This window comes from Vulpes vulpes, chromosome 2 (genome assembly GCF_048418805.1).
Source record: "Vulpes vulpes isolate BD-2025 chromosome 2, VulVul3, whole genome shotgun sequence".
Lineage (NCBI taxonomy): Eukaryota > Metazoa > Chordata > Mammalia > Carnivora > Canidae > Vulpes > Vulpes vulpes.
In genome coordinates, this window is record NC_132781.1 from 53,914,368 (window position 1) to 53,932,421 (window position 18,054).

Genomic DNA, 18,054 nt, shown 5'->3' on the forward strand with positions numbered 1-18,054 from the left:
CCCCCCTCCCCCACCACCCGCAGGGGAAAAGGAAGCCCAGCCCCTAGCTACGAGCCCGCACCAAGTCAGCCCATCTGAGCAGAGGACACCCTAGAAAGAGATGGCACCGATGGCCTTACCCTGGGAACGTGTATTTTATTTACAAGAATTAAAAAATAATCTTATTTGTAATAGATTTGGCAAAAAATAGAAAACAATAGCAAAAGACAACGCAACTTTCCTGAGACAATCACTCTACGTCATATGCATAGACAATCATATACACGGCTATGCAGATTTTTAACTGTTAGCACACATAGGCCCCCAAATAAAATACTGTACACATACTGTCTTATAGTCTTTTCTGTAAAAAATCATAAACATCTACCATATTTGCAAACATATTCCATAAACACTCATGGAGTGCCTAGTAGGTGACAGTGGCCATGTAAATGTTGAGTCATGGTGCGCACACACACACACACACACACACACAGGCCTCCCTGAGCTCCCACTCCAGCTGGCCAATCTGACGGCCAGCATACTGACCCTAGTCCGAGGCTGGCCTCCAGGCGTGGGCTTGCTGGGCCCACCACCTACAAGTGCTGCACAGGGTCTGGCTTGGAGCATCGTTAGGAGGGTTTCCAGACATTTCCCACATAGAAACATGCCGTGGTGACCACTGGGGGTTCCCGTGGGATATATCTTAGAGCTGGGGTTGCGGGGGCTCTCCACAGGCCCCAGGCCAGGGCTCCCACAAGCCCTGTACTTGCCCACAGCCTCCCCATGGCCTATGAACTCCCAAAGGGAGGCCCTTCCCAAGAGGACCTTTGTGTCCTCAACCCCCAACGTGAGCCTTAGCCCAAAGTCAGGGCTCAGTAAGCATTTCCTGGCACCCGAGAACACTGCCCAGGAACAGATGCCATCTGGGACCCACCAATCCCTGCTCTACCAACACCTGGGTCACAAGGCCCTGCCCTCGACATGTGTCATCACCACCTGCACTGACCCCACTGCACCCCCTTTACCTGCTCCGAGAACCTGGGTGAGGGGCCTGCTGGGTGGGCTGCCAGCCTCTGCTCCAGGAACACCTCCTTCTCACAGGCGTAACACCACACCCGGAATGTGGTCAGGTTCACCGTCAGGTTATGCTTTTTTGCCTAGAGGGCAAGATCCAAAATGAGGTTGAAGACACACTGGCCTAGTAGCAGGTGCCCTGAGGCTGCAGTGCCCTTAGGTCCTGCTGCAGCCTCAGTAAAAGGCCCTGCTGGGACAGACACCTGGAAGCTTAGAATCTGCTCATCCTCCAGCCAGGAATGCCAAGGGCCACCACTGATCAAACACATGCATATGCTATAAGCTTGCACCTGCATATCAGCACTTGCTCCTTTATAGGAACCCGGTTATGCTTATTCCTATTTTACAGACATAGCCATTGAGGCCCAGAGGGGGCAGATGGAGCTCAGAGGCTGCTGGAGCCAGGGCCTGAATTCGGGGCCAGCTACCTGCAGGGCCCACGCTCCTGGCCACAGCACTCACCTGAGCATGAATGGTGCTGTGGTCAGCGAAGGATTCTCCACAGCCAACATAGGGGCAGGCGACCTGCAGAGAGGGAAGGGGAGAGGCTTGGGGCTGGCCCATCTCTGCCATCAGGACCCACAAGTGACTGAGGCCCTGCCACTCCACGGGACAACAGGTTTACACACCTGCAGTTCCAGCTGGACAGGATGGCTACCATAAAAGCTGCCCCTGACCTCTGAGTGAGGTGGGCACGGTGCCCTGGGCTATTGACCTCCTGCAAAGACCCCAGGTGGGGTCACAGCTAGATGTGGGCCAAGCTGAGGCTTGGCTATGTGGCACCCAGCACTCTCCCACACTTCCTTTCGGGGCAGTAATTAGGACCCACAAACTGGGCCACAATTGTGGCCCACAGAGGGGCCTGTATGTTCCTGATGACCTCGCCTTTGGCCTTGTGCTCCCTTGTGCCAAACTGCAGGCATCCAGCCCAGTGATCAGCCTGCTTCTCCACAGATCAGCACTATACAGGCTTGTAGGACCTCTGGTCACAAAGGATGTGTCATTTTCTCCTAGGGGAGGGGGATTCCAGAAGGCAGGACTATGTCTCATATTTCTTGCTATCCCCCGAGGGCCCAGGCTGTATCCTGTGATCTACTTTATAACGGAGTGATAGATCCTAGAGGATGAAACCAGAGTGCCCTGGTGGCTGGCCCCTGTGTCTTCTGCAAAGACAGACTTGATCTGTGATGTCCTTACCTGCTCAGGTCAGGGTTTTTTGGGTTTTTTTGTATTTGTTTTTAAAACTTTTTTTTTTTAAGATTTTATTTATTTATTTATTTATTCATGATAGGCACAGAGAGAGAGAGAGGCAGAGACACAGGCAGAGGGAGAAGCAGGCCCCATGTAGGGAACCTGACGTGGGACTCGATCCCAGGATTCCAGGATCATGCCCTGGGATGAAGGCAGGCACTTAAACCACTGAGCCACCCAGGCTGCCCTTGTATTTGTTTTTATTTATTTTTATTTATTTTTTTTATTTATGATGGTCACACACACAGAGAGAGAGAGAGGCAGAGATACAGGCAGAGGGAGAAGCAGGCTCCATGCACCAGGAGCCCGACGTGGGATTCGATCCCGGATCTCCAGGATCGCGCCCTGGGCCAAAGGCAGGCGCTAAACCGCTGCGCCACCCAGGGATCCCTGTTGTTGTTTTTTTTTTAATTTTTATTTATTTATTTATGATAGTCAGAGAGAGAGAGAGAGGCAGAGACACAGGCAGAGAGAGAAGCAGGCTCCATGCACCGGGAGCCCGATGTGGGATTCGATCCCGGGTCTCCAGGATCACGCCCTGGGCCAAAGGCAGGCACCAAACCACTGCGCCACCCAGGGATCCCCGGGATCCCTGTTTTTAAAGAAATTTTAAGTGGCAGTCATTTTTGGTATGATTATAAAATGCAATAAATACATACTTATAGAAAATTTGGAAAATACTACAGAATTACAGAAACAAAATGGAAACTAGCCCAAATTCTACCCCCCTACTACCCCCGACGGAAAACTGCCATGCTTTGATATCTGTTACTCTTTTTAATAAGCAATAACAATGAGACGTGACCAGATTTACTGGGCATGGTCTATGGGCCATGCACCCCGCTGAACCCAAGTTGCCCAGCATGTGGCCCCTCCTTTACAGGCTGGGAGACAAGACCCAGGCTGGCCCAGGGACAGGCTGCTACTAAGGAGAGCCAGGGCTCAGAGCCAAGCCGAGATGCCTACAGCAAGTCTCACATAGATGTGCGAGTATAGATGTTGCCTTTCGCGCAGATGGGATCATTTACACCAGGGTCTTCCACAACCTCCTGTTTTCTCTTGTCATTTGTAGTGGCTGCCAGGTGGCCAGCTGGGGGATGTGTGGTCTCTGGCGCCCTCTTGGTTTGGGCCATGCACCTGAGACATCCAGGCCCCATGCCTGAGGTTTCCAGGAGTACCCACCAGAGACAGACGCTCCTAGCCCAGAGTCTAGACCAAGCTCCACACTCCCAAAGGCGACAAGGATGCCTTACCTGGAGACAGGCCCACAGGTTTGGTCCGGTAACACCACACGACTGACAGGCTCCCTGTGTGAGAGGAAGGGCCAAGAGTGAGCAGCCTGAAGGAGCCACTCCAGCCGGAGGTGCCACACACCCCCACCATTGCCAACGGTGTACCCCAAAGCTCTCCACTTAAAGGCTTATTTTTTGCCTTGAAAAGGCTTTCACCCACCTGCCAATCTAAATGTCCTTCCTCACAGGGCACTTTATACTTTACTGTTTGAATTTTATTTTATCATGTGCTGCAAAAACATTTTCCATAAAATCATCTGAAACTTAAAGAGACCTGTTAATATGCTCTTTTATCACGCCCTCCACTCTTCCTTTGATGACCGTGTAAGCCTTTCTCCCCATCTAGACTCTGGGCTCCATGAAAGAGGGATGGTCTTTGTCTACCCTCGTGACTTCACAGAGCCTGGTACAAACTGGGAGATCACTATGTTTGCTGACCACAGAAAACACCGAGTGCTCTGGTCTTCTGGGTGGCAGAGCCTGCTTCTTGTCTACCAGTGTCTCCTCTTCTGGCTTTAGTAACAGAATGCATGGCTCTGGGCTGAGCACACAGCCAGCCAGCCGCAGACTACTTCTCGACCTTCACTGTGGTTACCAGACTTAGTTCTGGACACAGTGACAATGGAAGTGATATGTGCCACTTCTAGGCTGTGCATGCACACACACACACACACACACACACTCACACACACGTGTGCCCCCCCCACCCCCAATGCCTTCTCCTTCCATTGGCTGGAAGGCAAATGCAAAGGCAGGAGCGGAGGCAAGGACTCTGCACTCAGAGATGAAAGCCATGTGTTAAGAATGGCAGCGCCCCCCGCCTGCCATCCCACCTAGCTCTGGACTGTTCCAGGAGAGAAAAGGAAACGTCTACCTCATTAAAGATACTGTATCTCAGGGTCTCGTTACAACTTAAAATGTGCCCTAAATAATCTTGTCTGCACATGTGTCAAACAGCAATTCCCAGGTAAGCCTCCACAGTGCCCAAGGGGCCTCCATCAGTGGAGGTGGGTTCTAAGTGCCAGCTCTGACAGCAGTTACATACAGCATGGGGCTCAGTCAGAGCAAGAGGGACACCTGCTGAGGATGACCATGGCCAAGTCCTTCACACATTGCTCACATTATTCCCGCCACTCTATGCTGCACTCCTTTTGGACAGATGAGAAACTGAGGCTCTGAGGTCCTGCTGGGCTACAGAGCAGGCTTGGGAAAGGGAAGCTGGGGAGGCTGAGTCATCGAGCCCCCACCAGCAAAGCAGACCTCCTCCTCCCATGCTTCCAAGGGGAACTTCTCATTCTCATGAAGCACAGTTTATGGCTCTGACGGGCTGAGGTGAAGAAAGTTGGAACAGAGGTTCGCAGCCTGACAGGGTCTCCTGCTGAGGTTGCCATGGGCAGCAGGAGACCCATTTACTTCATGCCCTCGAAGCAGTAGCCCCTACCTTCCTGAATTTGTTATCTCTTGTGATTTTCTGATTTCAACAATTCACTTCCATCTTCCAGGGCGTCCTTTTTGCTTCAGTCACTTGAATGACAACAGTATCAAGCACTTCTCTTTTTTTAAGTAGGCTCTGAGTCTCTGTGGGGCTCGAGCTCAAGACCACGAGATCCATAATCACGTGCTCTACTGACTGAGCCAGCCAGGCACTGAGTATGCTTGTTCTAACAGTCCAGATGACACGTACACACGATACACAATTTGAAGTAGAGAATATAAATGCAGGGGGATCCGTGGGTGGCTCAGCGGTTTATCGCCTGCCTTTGGCTCAGGGCGCAGTCCTGGAATCCCGGGATCGAGTCCCGCTCGGGCTCCCTGCATGGAGCCTGCTTCTCCTTCTGCCTGTGTCTCTGCCTCTCTCTGTATCTCTCATGAATAAATAAAATATTTTTTAAAAAAGAGAGAATACAAATGCAGAAAGCATCTATGTGCTGGAATAATGTAAACCATGTCCCTTCATACTTTCTTCTGATACAGATGTATATGCACATATTTAGGGCAAGGGGTGTGATTTGTAGGAAAAATAAGATCATACTATACGTATTCCTCTGACTCATGCTTCTGCCACCTTTTTGTGGTCATCTTTCCAAGTCTGTACACAGACACCACACCTCGTCCTTTGCAATGACCACAAGGTGCTCCACCCTGTAGGCACAGCACAATTGACCCCCTCCCTTCTTGATGAATATTCAGACTGCTGCCAGTTTTCTCTTACAAATGATGCTTGATAAAGACTGCTGCATTTGTATCTTTATAACTGGTGCTTATGTCTCTGCTGGATAAACTCCCAGAAGTGGAATAGCATCTCCGAATGAACAGGAATGCCTACCTAGCCCAGCATGTGTGTGGTCTCCTTCCCTCCATCACTGTCAGCGCTGATCGCATCGGCCTGTGGTTCACCCGGCAGATGAAAATGCCATCATCTTGCTATCACCAGCAATACCCCTGGCCACTGGTGAAGTCAAGCATCTTCTTTTAGAAGTTTCTTGGCCTTTTGTATCTCCTCCACTGTGACCTATTCCTGTCCATACCTCTTCCGGTATTTTTTTTTTAATAAATTTTTTATTTATTTATTTTTTTATTATTTATTTATGATAGTCATACAGAGAGAGAGAGAGGCAGAGACACAGGCAGAGGGAGAAGCAGGCTCCATGCACCGGGAGCCCGACGTGGGATTCGATCCCGGGTCTCCAGGATCGCGCCCTGGGCCAAAGGCAGGCGCCAAACCGCTGCGCCACCCAGGGATCCCCTCTTCCGGTATTTTAAAAACAACCATGGTTTCATTTTGTAGATTCCTGGATGCTCAGAGAAGGGTGGAAGACACGCTCCCCGAAATACAGGCCTGAGACATCTCCAGATGTTCTCTGTCTTCCAGCTCCAGAAGCACTAACACTTCCAAAAGGCTGTATGACCCAGTCCAGATCTTCCCTCCTTGCTCCCCTCTTTGCCCTCAGGTCCCCCTATTCCTGTCTCTTCTGGAGGAAAATCCCCTTGGCTTGTCTCATTTATTCCTTTGTGCAGACTCAGAGAGAACCCAGCGTTAGTGCAATACACCACAGCCTCACTCCACCCCTCCTCCAGACCACAGAGAAGCAAGAAACTACTTCAAAAGAAGCCACAGGTACTTTGAAGACCTGATCCTGCCTGCAGGCTCAGATGAAGCCAGCTCAGGCCAAACCCAGGACCTGTGCCCAGAAAGAAGAGCTGGCAATTTGTCTAGGAATCTGACCCTGGACCCCATTCCCGGGGAGTGTGTCCTCCACATGTTCTACCCTCTGATCTGCCCTCCCCACCCCCTACACACAATGGCATTTCCAGGAGACCCTTCATCACAGCATCATATCCCCCACATACGAAGAAGAGCCAGGGTGCCCACCCATGGAGGCTCAGTTACAGGGCTCATACAACGAGATACCATGCAATTCCAGGGCAAAGAATGAGAAAACTGTCTATGTACACAGGGTTGGAAGAGCTCCAGGATACACTGTCCTGTGAATAAAGCAAGTTACAAAAGTATCTGCAGTATGCTACCTTTTATGTAATGAAGGGGGAAATGAAAAAATCAGCATATTTGCATTTAAAAAGTCTGAAAAGGAACAAAAGAAACTAAGTGGCTCCCTAAAGGTGGGACAGGGAGAGTGAGCACAGAGGGTGGGAGGGGGATTTCTCGACATTGATATTTTCATATTGTTTGATTTTGAACCACAGGAAACCCCAGTCAGAGAGAAGGGCCCTGCGCTTTGGGCCTCCCAGGGCCCTCCTCAGGTCACAGGTGTCAAAATGCCCATGGACTCTCAAAACATGATTCATTCTTTGCCTTGGAAAGGCTCCATGCTCCCACTCTGGCAGCTAATGCACTGAGCATTGGTGGCTTCCAAATGGAGTGGGCTAGTGATAATTAACGGCTATTAAGACACAGCCCCCGGAAGGCCTCCCAAACAGACGCCAGCCCTTCCATTTACACAAAAGGCTAAGCAGAGACTGTCGGGAAGCCAGATCTTCCATAAACCTTTGGAAACACCTCTACCTCAGGACCGCAGTGCCCCAGGTGTGGGCCCCAGCTCTGTAAAGCCTGACCCTTTACCTTAGATTTGAACAGCAAGTCTTCCTTGGTTACCTCCCCTATAGAGTCAAGGTGAGGACAAAAGTCCCTGGAGTCCCCCATTCTGGCCTGGTCTCACCTACAAGAAAACACAGGGAGCCTGGGTTAATGGCAGCCACTGCTGGAGGGAGGCAGGGGCTACTGGTTCACCACATGACTTCGGTCTTGAATCCTGGCTCTGCCACATATCAGCTGGTGACTCGAGGAAGCTACCTAACTTCTCTGAGCCTCAGTGTCCTTCTCTGTGAATTGGGCCTGACAGTGACATTGATCCCAACGGGTTGCTCAAGGACATGTGAAACTGGTGAAATGTGAATAAACCCTGTGGGTTGTACCAATGTCAACTTTACTGGATGGAATGCTGTACTATAGACATATCAAAGATATGGTACCACTGGGGGAAACCGAGTGAAAGGTATTTAGGACCTCCCAGCACATTTATGGCAACGCCCTGAGAGTTACTACTATTTCAAAAGAAAATGTATAAAAATGGATTTGCTTTAGCCACTCAAAACTTCAGCAGAAATCACACCCCCACCTGACTGCTGATTCTAGCTCCAAACCATTGTCACAAAAGGTCCAAACCAACCAAGGACTGAGTGGCATCAAGGTGGTTTAATCAAAGCCAAAGGGTGTGTGTCCACCACAGGAGGTTGACCCCTACCTCTCCTGGAAGGCCCCTCCCCATCAGAAATGGTCAGCCAGGGGGCAACTAGCCCAGGCTCTCAGCCAGAACAGGTGCCATGGGTGCCATCAGGTTCCAGGTAGCACATTGAGTGGTTTCCATGCATTATTTCATTACAAACCTCCCCAGCCATCTTCGAGGCAGCTGTGGTTCACCCCATTTTACAGATTAGGAAACGGGGCGTCCTTCTTAGCTCATGTCTCACAGGAAGGAGTGCTACAGCCAAGGCCCTGCCCATGTTCGCTCTCTTTTTAACTTGGGAAAATGTAAACACGCAGAAGCAGACAAAACTGCACCCGTTACCTGGCTTCAACCATGAGCCATTCATGGCCAACCCTGCTTCAGCCCAACCCCCCACTTCCTCTTTTTTTTGGCAGGAGATTCCCAGATACGACACCATTTCATCTGTGCACGTTCTTCTAAAAGATAAGGGTTTGAAAGAAGGAAAAAAGATATAACCACAGTTCCGTTATTTCACCCAAAAGAATTTCTTCCTCAGTCCGTGTTTAAGGGCTACCCTGGAGACAGGAAGGTTGTGGGCCTACCTCTGTGTAAAGTGACACCCCCAGGGAGCAGCCGACATCTGCATCCTCCGTGGACAGTGGAGAGCCAACAGTGGTGGCCGCGTCAGCAGGAGTGAGTGGAGGCCGCGTCAGCAGGGGTGAGTGGAGGCCTCGGGCAAGACACCTGGGGAGATAAACCAGCTATACTTCATGCAGCTCTATTATTTTAAAATCCCTCTTTGCACGGACCAGAGGCTGAAAATTGGCCCAAATTCCTACAGGTGGGGGGAGGCAAGTGAATTTTTGGATATTTGGGCAACCTATAAGCTGGACAATAAAAACACACCACTACCTGGATAGCGAAAGAAGGCTTGTATAGAGCTGGCAAATAGAGCCAGCCCCACCTTGAGGGTGTGCAACCCTTCAGTAGCCACTGCTGGGCATTACTTTTGTGATCCCTGAGAGCAATGACCTTCAAGGGTCTATAAGAGAGGCCAAGGGCCTCTCCAGCTACTGCTCCCTCTGGCAGCCACAGCACATTAACCCTCCAGACAGAAGGCTCAGCCCCTCTCACGCATGCCACTGGGACCCTCAGATCATTCTTTGTGCCTCTTCCAAGGATCCTGTGCTGCTCAGAATCCCCAACCTTCAAGTCTTAAGCAAGCCCAGGTTAGAGGCACAACGGAGCCCATCCACATGTCACCACTGCCCCCCACCCCACTTCCCTGCTGGGCCACAGTCTCCCAGATGTGGCCAGTTCAAAAAGGGAGAGGCAGTTAGAAGCTAACACTTAAAATAGTCACATGACAACGATGGGTTCAAGGTTCTAAATTCCAAGCTTCCTCACTTGAAGCCAGATTTTTAGGGTTTTGGGTTTTTGCTTTTTTTTTTTTTCTTCCCATTTCCACTGAGGTTAAGTGCACGGGGTTGGCAAGCTGCAGTACATGTGGGGGATGGGCAGAGTGGGGAGGGAGGGTCTTTGATGTGTGCCCCATCTCTCCAGCTAGATCACAGAGCCAGCTTATGAGCTTGATGCCCAGAGCTACAAACGATGCTTAGGACAAGGATGATGGTGACAGGCCCATCTTGATTCATATGTGCAATCAGACTACTTAAGTTCCTCCAAATCCAGATTGGGGGGGAAGAGCCCTGTGGCCAACAACCCTCCAAATACCCTCATTGCCTCTGTCTTACAGAAGAAACAAAACTAGAGCTTAGTTAACTATAGGACTTGGCCACAGTCAATCCTTAGCTAGTAAGTCATGGGTGGGTATTTGATCAGATTATCTGGTACAGAGCCATGCTCTGAATCAGGGCTTGGCAAATCTTGTCTAGGAACTACCAGGCAGTAAATAATTTAGGCTTTGTGGGCCATGTTAATCTTTATCACACATTCTTTGTATTTTTTTAATAATGCATTTAAAAAAAACAAAACAAAAAAATGTATTAAAACAATTTTTTTAAAAAATTCTTTGGCACCTGGGTAGCTCAGTGGTTGAGCACCTGCCTTTGGCTCAGGTCGTGATCCCTGGGTCCTGGGATCAAGTCCCGCATCAGGCTCCCCACCTGCTTCTCCCTCTGCCTCTCTGTCTCTGTGTCTCTCGTGAATAAATAAAATCTTAAAAAAAAATCTTAGCTTGAGAGCTCTGCAAAATAACCTGGGCTTGCTTCCATAGCTTACTGCCTCCTGTTCTAAATTACTGTGCTGTTGGGATCTCACCAAAACGAGCCTAGATCACGGACATTCCACGTTTCACGGCAAATCACCATTTTAAATAAGGTAAATAGCAAAGAAGAGTCCAGAGGTTTAACGTGGCTCCAGATTTTTTCCAAGTAAATACTCAGGGTGTGTGCAAAGACAGAATGATAAAAGATATGTGCTGTTTATAATGGGGGGAACTGGATTATAATCTAAGCTAATGACAACAGGTATCAGACAAATAATGACACACCCACACTCTGTTGTACTGTGCAGCCACTAAAAATGTAAATATTGAATCTTCCTATCCACAAAATTAAACTGGATCTAAGTATATAGAGAGATACACCATGTTTGTGGATTGGTGCACTCCATATTGAGATATCCATTCTGCCCAAATTGGTCTACAGATTCCATGCAATCTCGGTCAAAATTCCAGCAAGCTTTCTTGTAGAAATTGTCAAGCTAGTTCTAAAATGCATACAGAAAAAAGTCAAAACAATTTGGAAAAAGCACAAGGATGAAAGACTTAGACCATCTGACTGAGGACTTTCTATAAAGATTCAATCATCAAGTCAGTGTGGCATTAACTCAAACACAGACACACAGCTCAAGAGAGTAGAAGCGAGCGTCTGGAGTTAGACCTGCACATATGTGGTCAAATGATTTCAAAAGAGGTATTGATAGCAGTGCCTGGGTGGTTCAGTTAAGCATCTGCCTTGAGCTCAGGCTATGATCCTGGAGTCCTGGGTTCTAGCCCTTGCTTTGTGCTCCACATTCAGTGGGCAGTCTGCTTCTCCCTCTGTCACTGCCCCTCCCGTTGCTCATTCTCTCCCCTCTCCTCTCTCTTAAATAAATAAAATCTTTTCTTTTTAAAGGTACGGATATAATTCAACAGGCAAAAAAGACAGTCTTTTCAATAGAGGTTCTCTATATGGGAGACAAAATTACCTTTAACCCCTACCTCACATCATACACAAAGCTTATTTAGAAATAGAACACAGACTATGTAATTGGTGGCCAACAGAGGTTTTAAAAGATCTTCTCTTTCTTCTTATTCTTTTCCAAGGTTCTCAAATAGTCGGGCTATTCCAAAATACATCATTGAGATGCACAGCTCGCTTTCCCATTTTCAAATTGATGACATCTTCCCCTAATTCTTTTTCCTCTAGTTCTTCATTTGCTCATGGCACTGCCAGAGCTCAGCTCCAGAGTCCTTCAGTTTTTCCCCTTTTTCTCTGGCCTTCACATCAGTCATCTGCTGCATCTGCAGATCCTCCCCGAGCCACACACACCCTTCTTCCATTTGTGCCGGAGGGCTCTGGGCATGCTGCCTGGCTCCTCCATTACCAGACCCTGCTGCTATTTCCTGCTGCTGCCCTTCTCAGAACATACGTGATCAGTGACATCTTTCAAGGCTTATGCATGTGTTTTTATCAACATACTTCTTAGAATTGTAAAGCCCCAATGTTCACCATTCTCAACCCCGGCAGCACCCTGCCTTCCTCCAACTCTTCTGCCCCTCACTTCATTCACACGATTGCTACCTGCCATAACGAGGGCTAAACAGTCCTTTGTGTTTTTGTTTTTTTTTCAGTTCTTTGTATTTTTAACAAGCCTTCTCTCTTCCTCACCTTCTGTTTCCATAAACTCAGTATATTTTCTTTTTCTTTTTTTAAGATTTTTATTAATTTATTTGAGAGAGAGAGCATAAGTGGGAGGTGGGGGAGGGCAGAGGGAGAGGGAGAAAGAGAAGCAAATGCTGCACTGAGCAGGGAACCTGACGTGGGGCTTGACCCCAGGGTCTCAGGATCATGACCTGAGTCAAAGGCAGATGCGTAACTGACTGAACCAACTGGGAGCCCCAATATATTTTATGTGCTTGTATTTCTTTATCTGTTTTTTTTTTTTTTTAAACCATTGGCAAGCCTCTGATGTGAGTGAGCATGTCTACTTTGGCAATAAGTGAGATGACCTTCATTTTCACATAAACTCAATGTCCAACGGTTTAAGCTTATGTCCTGAAGGAGCAATGAAGTAGAGCAACACCGCACCTTTATCAGGCTTCTGATGTCTGTTCACCGGAAATTCTGCACTTAGTCTTCAAATTTACTAGCAATGTGGTCAAAAACAGGCTGCCAGCAATTACATTATGGGCTGTATCTCCAAATCCTGGGGTATCAGCTATTGTGAGCAGCAGTTGAACACCATCTCCTTAAAACAAAACAAAACAAAACAGATGTATTTATTTGAGAGAGAGAGCATGAGCAGTGAGTGTGTGTGTGAGCGGTCAGAGAGAGAAGGACAAGCCAACTCCCTGCTGAGCAGAGAGCCCGATATGGGGCTTAATCTCATGACCCTGAGATCATGACCTGAGCCAAAATCAGACACTTAATGACTGAGCCACCCAGGTGCCCCAACATCACCTCCTTTGATTAAAACTCCGGACTGTTCCACCTGTGCAGTCTTTTTTACCATGGGAAGTACCTGAATGCCCTGGAAACTACAAATCTGTGAAGAATAGGAGTTGATTAACATCCACGTTCCCAATCCAGATTAACCTATAGCCATAATGTGACAGGTAGCCCCTGTCCACCAATTTTCTGTATACTTGGTTTGGGAGCTTTGCAAACGCCGCAGAGCCTTCGAGGTCCATCCATGGAGCTACCACGGTGCTGCTGCAGATGCACCTCCCTCAGTAGGGGTGGATCTGAGTGATCCCACATCCCTGACCACCCCATGACAAGCCCTGGCATAGTCCAGGCAGCCAGTTCTGGTCTCAGACTTCACAGCAGCAAATATTTAAACTCTAGAACTTCTAGAGGAAATCATAGGAGAGAACCTTTGCAAATCTGGAGTCCACAATGGTCTTAGGACACAAAAGGTCTTCATTATAAAAGGAAACATTGAAAAACTGAGCTTTTTCAAAATTAAACATTTTTCTTTTCAAAAGATGCCATTAAGGAAATGGAAAAGCAAACTACAGACTTGGAGAAAATGTTCGCATTACATGTATCTAACAAATATCCAAAAAATATATACAACCAAAGGAGGATAAAGTGTTCACTTCCTCTGTGGAAGGATAAACTGCCGATTTTGTGAAATGGGTGAAGGATTGTGCAAGTACTTCACCAGGTAAGAATGGCCAACAATCACATAAAGGCATGCTCAACATTGTTTTTGAGATAACATCTCACAACACCAAAAACATCTAAAACTAATAAAATCTATAATACCAGGTGTTGCTGAAGATGTGAAAGAATTTCATTAATAGGACTGTAAAACAATGTCAAAAGCTGGAAAATAGCTTGGCAGTTTCCTACAAAGTCAAGCATATACTTGTCACATGTCCCTGCAATTCCACTATTAGATATTTGCACAGGAGAAATGAAAACATACCTCTACACAAAGACTTGTATGCAAACATTCATAGTAACTTTATATGTAACAGCTCAAAATTGCAAAGACCTCCCCAGGTCCAACAACAGGAGACTGAAGCCAACTAACAGTGTATTCATAGAATGACATACTACTCAGCATCAAAAAGAACCCAGGATAGGGGATCCCTGGGTGGCTCAGCCATCTGTCCGAAGGCAGGCACTTCAGCCCAGGGCATGATCCTGGAGTCCCTGGATCGAGCCCCACATCAGGCTCCCTGCATGAAGCCTGCTTCTCCCCCTGCCTGTGTCTGTGCTTCTCTCTCTCTGTGTCTCTCATGAATAAATAAATAAAATCTTAAGAAAAAAAAAAAAAGAGCCCAGGATATACACAGCAACAGGGGCAATTCCAAGCACATTAAACTGAGTCAAAGAAGTCAGTTACAAAAGAGTACATAGTCTATGATTCTCTTTATATGAAATTTCAAAACAGATAAAAACTAATCTAAGGCATTAGAAACTGGGTCAGTGGTTGCCTGGGGCAGAGGGTGAGTCCATACTGTAAAGAGGCAAGGGAACTTCTGTGGTGTTGGAATGTTCTAGATCTTGAATGGGGTGGGATTTAGCCAGGTCTCTATACCTATGAAATCTCAGGAACTGCATCTTTAAAGTGCATGCATTTTGGTGCATGTAAATTATAGCTCAATAAAGTTGATCAAAAGTCCCTTTTTTAAAAAAAAAAAGATTTTTCCTTTTCTTTATTTGTAAGTAGGCTCTGTGCCCAATGTGGAACTTGAACTCATGACCCTGAGATTAAGATCCACATGTTCTACTGACTGAGCCACCCAGGTGCCCCCCACTTCTTGGTATACACCCCAAAGTACTCAAAGCAGGGACTTGGATATTCATACATCATGTTAATAGCAGCATTAGTCACAAGAACCAAAGGAGGAAGCAATCCAAGGGTCCATCAAAAGACGAACAGATAAAAAAATGTGCTATATCCATACAACAGAATATTCTCTAGCTTTAAAAAGGTAGAAAATTCTGACTCACACTTCAACAAAGATGAACCTTGAGGACATTATGCTAGGTAAGATGAGCCAGACACAGAGATAAATACTATACAATTCCACTTCTAGGAACTACCTAAAAGAATGAAATCTATAGAGACAGAAAGTAGAATGGTGGTTGCCAGGGAGAGGGAGGGGTCATGCTTAATGGAGACGAAATTTCAGTCTGGGAAGAAGGGAAAGTTCTGGAGATGGATGGGGGTGATGGCTGCACAACAATGTGAATGTGATTTAATGTCAAGAGGCTGCACACTAAAGATGACCAAGATGCTACATTTTATATGTATTTTAATGATATTTCAAAAAATTTTTCAAAAATAAAAAAAAAATTCTGAGGTTGCATACACACACACACACACACACACACACACACACACACACACATTCCCCCCAAGGGCAGGGACTTGTTTTGTTCACTGCTACAGCCCAAATACCTAGAATGGCATCTAAAACAGTGACTTCTCAGTAAATACTTGTTGGATGGATCAAAGGTATAAAAAGCCATAAGACACCACCACAGAAAAATTCCACTTTGATAAACTAATCTTGCTTTGTGCCTACGATGATGTTATCATCATTCCAGGGGGATGGAATCAAAGTGATTTTTGTCTCCTCCTCTTTTGCTTGTCTGCATTTTAACAATGAATTGATGTTGCTTTTGTAATACACAATACACAACCTGATAGGTTACTTGTAAGTATCTTTAAAGTTTCCAAAATAAAAAGAAAGTCTGTCTGGCCTAGTTGGTAGGTAAGTTGTCCCTCCTGGGCCCTTGCTTTTCCCCAGATCCCTGAGAGAACACTGGGGGAGCTTGACCTCCATTCCCTGGGGGCTCTCCAGACCCTAAACAGGACACCTGAGGTCCCTTTTAGAGCAGGGCAGCACCCGAGTGGTCCCAAAATACCTGACAGAGGAAGTGCTTCAGCTGCTGAGTGGCTTCAAAGTCTAACCCTTCACCATGTGACTCATTCACTTGAAGATCCTCTCTTAATGCCTTTGTTTTTGTCTTATTAACTTCCGTGTTGGATTATAATTTTTCATCTCCTCCCGCCTATCCTGAAAATAGAAAAAGGCTTTTTACGTGGCTTCAATAAAATTAATATACACCTCTGTAGAAGCTGGAGAACACTGACAAACATAAAATGGCATAAAAATCACCTGGGATCCTTAGGAATGTGGTGGTGGTGGTGGTTACTGTGTTACTCTTGTTCATGTGTATGAATGAAACTAGAATGTAACAGATACAGTTTGTATACAAGGTTTTTCTGTTTATATCATGTAGATTTTTCCTGTCACTAAACTTCTTTTCAACAATTTCATTTCTAATGGCTGAATAACATCTCACATACAATTTAAGCTATACCTGGGATGCTGGGGTGGCTCAGTGGTTGAGCTTCTCCCTTTGGCTCAGGGCATGATCCTGCGATGAGTTCTGCATCGGGCTCCCCGTGGTGAGCCAGCTTCTCCCTGTGCTTATGTCTCAGCCTCTTTTTTTGTTTCTCTCAAGAGTAAATAAATAAAATCTTTTAAAAAAGAAAACAATTTAATCTACCCCTTACCTGGCTGCTTTCCTACTCTTAGCCACTTAGGATATTTGTGTGTGTGTGTGTGTGTGTGTGTGTGTGTGTGTGTGTGTTACGATTATAAATAAGGCAGTGAGAAATATTTTGGGATATAAATCTTTGACTACATCTTTGACCCAGGAAAAATTACTGGGTCAAAATGTATGTTCTGAAGGCTCTGGATACATATTGACAAAATTCCTCCTAGATCCACTATCTAAATGTATCTGCCTACCAAGGAGCATGCCCAACATAGAAAAGTTTGAAGTTGGGATCCCCAGGTGGCTCAGTGGTTTAGCACCTGCCTTTGGCCCAGGGCGTGATCCTGGGGTCCTGGGATCAAGTCCCACATCAGGCTCCCTGCATAGAGCCTGCTTCTCCCTCTGTCTGTATCTCTGCCTCTCTCTCTCCCTCTCATGAATAAATAAATAAAATATTTTTAAAAAAAGAGAAAAGTTTGAAGTTGATTAACATTTTTTTTTCAGAGCTGATGGTTAAAAACATCAGTGTGTATGGAGGGAAAAGCTGAGTGGCAGTACCGTAAACCGTGGGTGTTTACTGTTCTGCACACAGCACCTGAAACGTCAGAAGCACCTGGTCTACAGGCCTGCATTCCATTTATCTCCGCTGCCTAGAAGCTTTCACTTCGTTTTATCTTGGTACCCAACTGGATTGGCTTGGGGTAATGGGACACATGCCAGGTTTGGGCCCTGCCCTCATGGGCACATAGGCCTGTATTTCAACACCAGGGTAGCTGTTTGCAGCCACTGGGGATGCGATCGTTACTAGTGGCAGCCACCTTTTCCTGCGCTCATACCCCATGCCGGCTGCTTTCACATACGTTAGCCCCAGGATTGACCCTAATTGAGGGAGGCAATGAGACAGCTAGCCCTGCGTTCAGCAACTTGCTCTGAATGCTTGGTCTCCTCTCCTAGGGCAGAGAAAGCTGCAGGAAAGAGGCCCTGGCAGGTCTGGCACAGAGCCCACCCATTTCAGGCCCCAGTGAGGCTTCCGAGAGGGTTCAGCATGAGGGGGAGCCTGCAGCAAGGAAGTGGGGGGGAAGTGCTCCAGCCGGGCAGACAGGCAGCACCTCTGGGCCTGGCACCAGCCACTCAGACCAGGCCTAGGGTGCCCATTACTCATCGTTTTCCTGGCAGTTCTGGCTACCTCCTCCTCCCAGCTGGGAACCCAGTTCCTTAGGACGGGAGATGGGATGCTGCCAAGCCCCTGCCAACACGGGGACACCTACCTGCCCTGATCCTTATCATACCAGTCATCTCACACTCCACACACCTGCCCATACCCCTCAGACCCTCAGAGTATGATCCCTTTTCCTTCCTCCTGCCCTCTTCTCTCTCTCCTATTTCCAAGCAACTCCATTTCCCCTAAAGCCCAAATACATCCCTTCCATCAACCCAGTCCTAATTCCCTAGAGTTCAACATCCTCCTGACTCCCA

General features: G+C 47.2%; 1 protein-coding gene across 31 annotated transcripts in view; it reads right to left on the bottom strand.

The window, feature by feature from the left end:
• Positions 1-18,054, bottom strand: part of USP20 (ubiquitin specific peptidase 20) — a 43,273-nt gene that overhangs the window by 21,701 nt on the left and 3,518 nt on the right. For 9 of the 31 annotated variants that reach the window (XM_026009501.2, XM_026009507.2, XM_026009506.2 and 6 more), the window contains 6 exons: positions 12,640-12,799; positions 8,929-9,070; positions 7,681-7,777; positions 3,561-3,614; positions 1,519-1,581; positions 1,008-1,139 (listed from right to left, as the gene is read on the bottom strand). In XM_026009501.2, coding sequence (XP_025865286.1) covers positions 1,008-1,139; positions 1,519-1,581; positions 3,561-3,614; positions 7,681-7,761 — 330 coding nt within the window. In that variant the 5' untranslated portion in view covers positions 7,762-7,777; positions 8,929-9,070; positions 12,640-12,799. Of the gene's footprint in view, positions 1-1,007; positions 1,140-1,518; positions 1,582-3,560; positions 3,615-7,680; positions 7,778-8,928; positions 9,071-12,639; positions 12,800-15,939; positions 16,092-18,054 lie in introns of all 31 variants that reach the window. The other 22 variants (XM_072748393.1, XM_072748403.1, XM_072748398.1 and 19 more) reach the window with 5 other exon arrangements.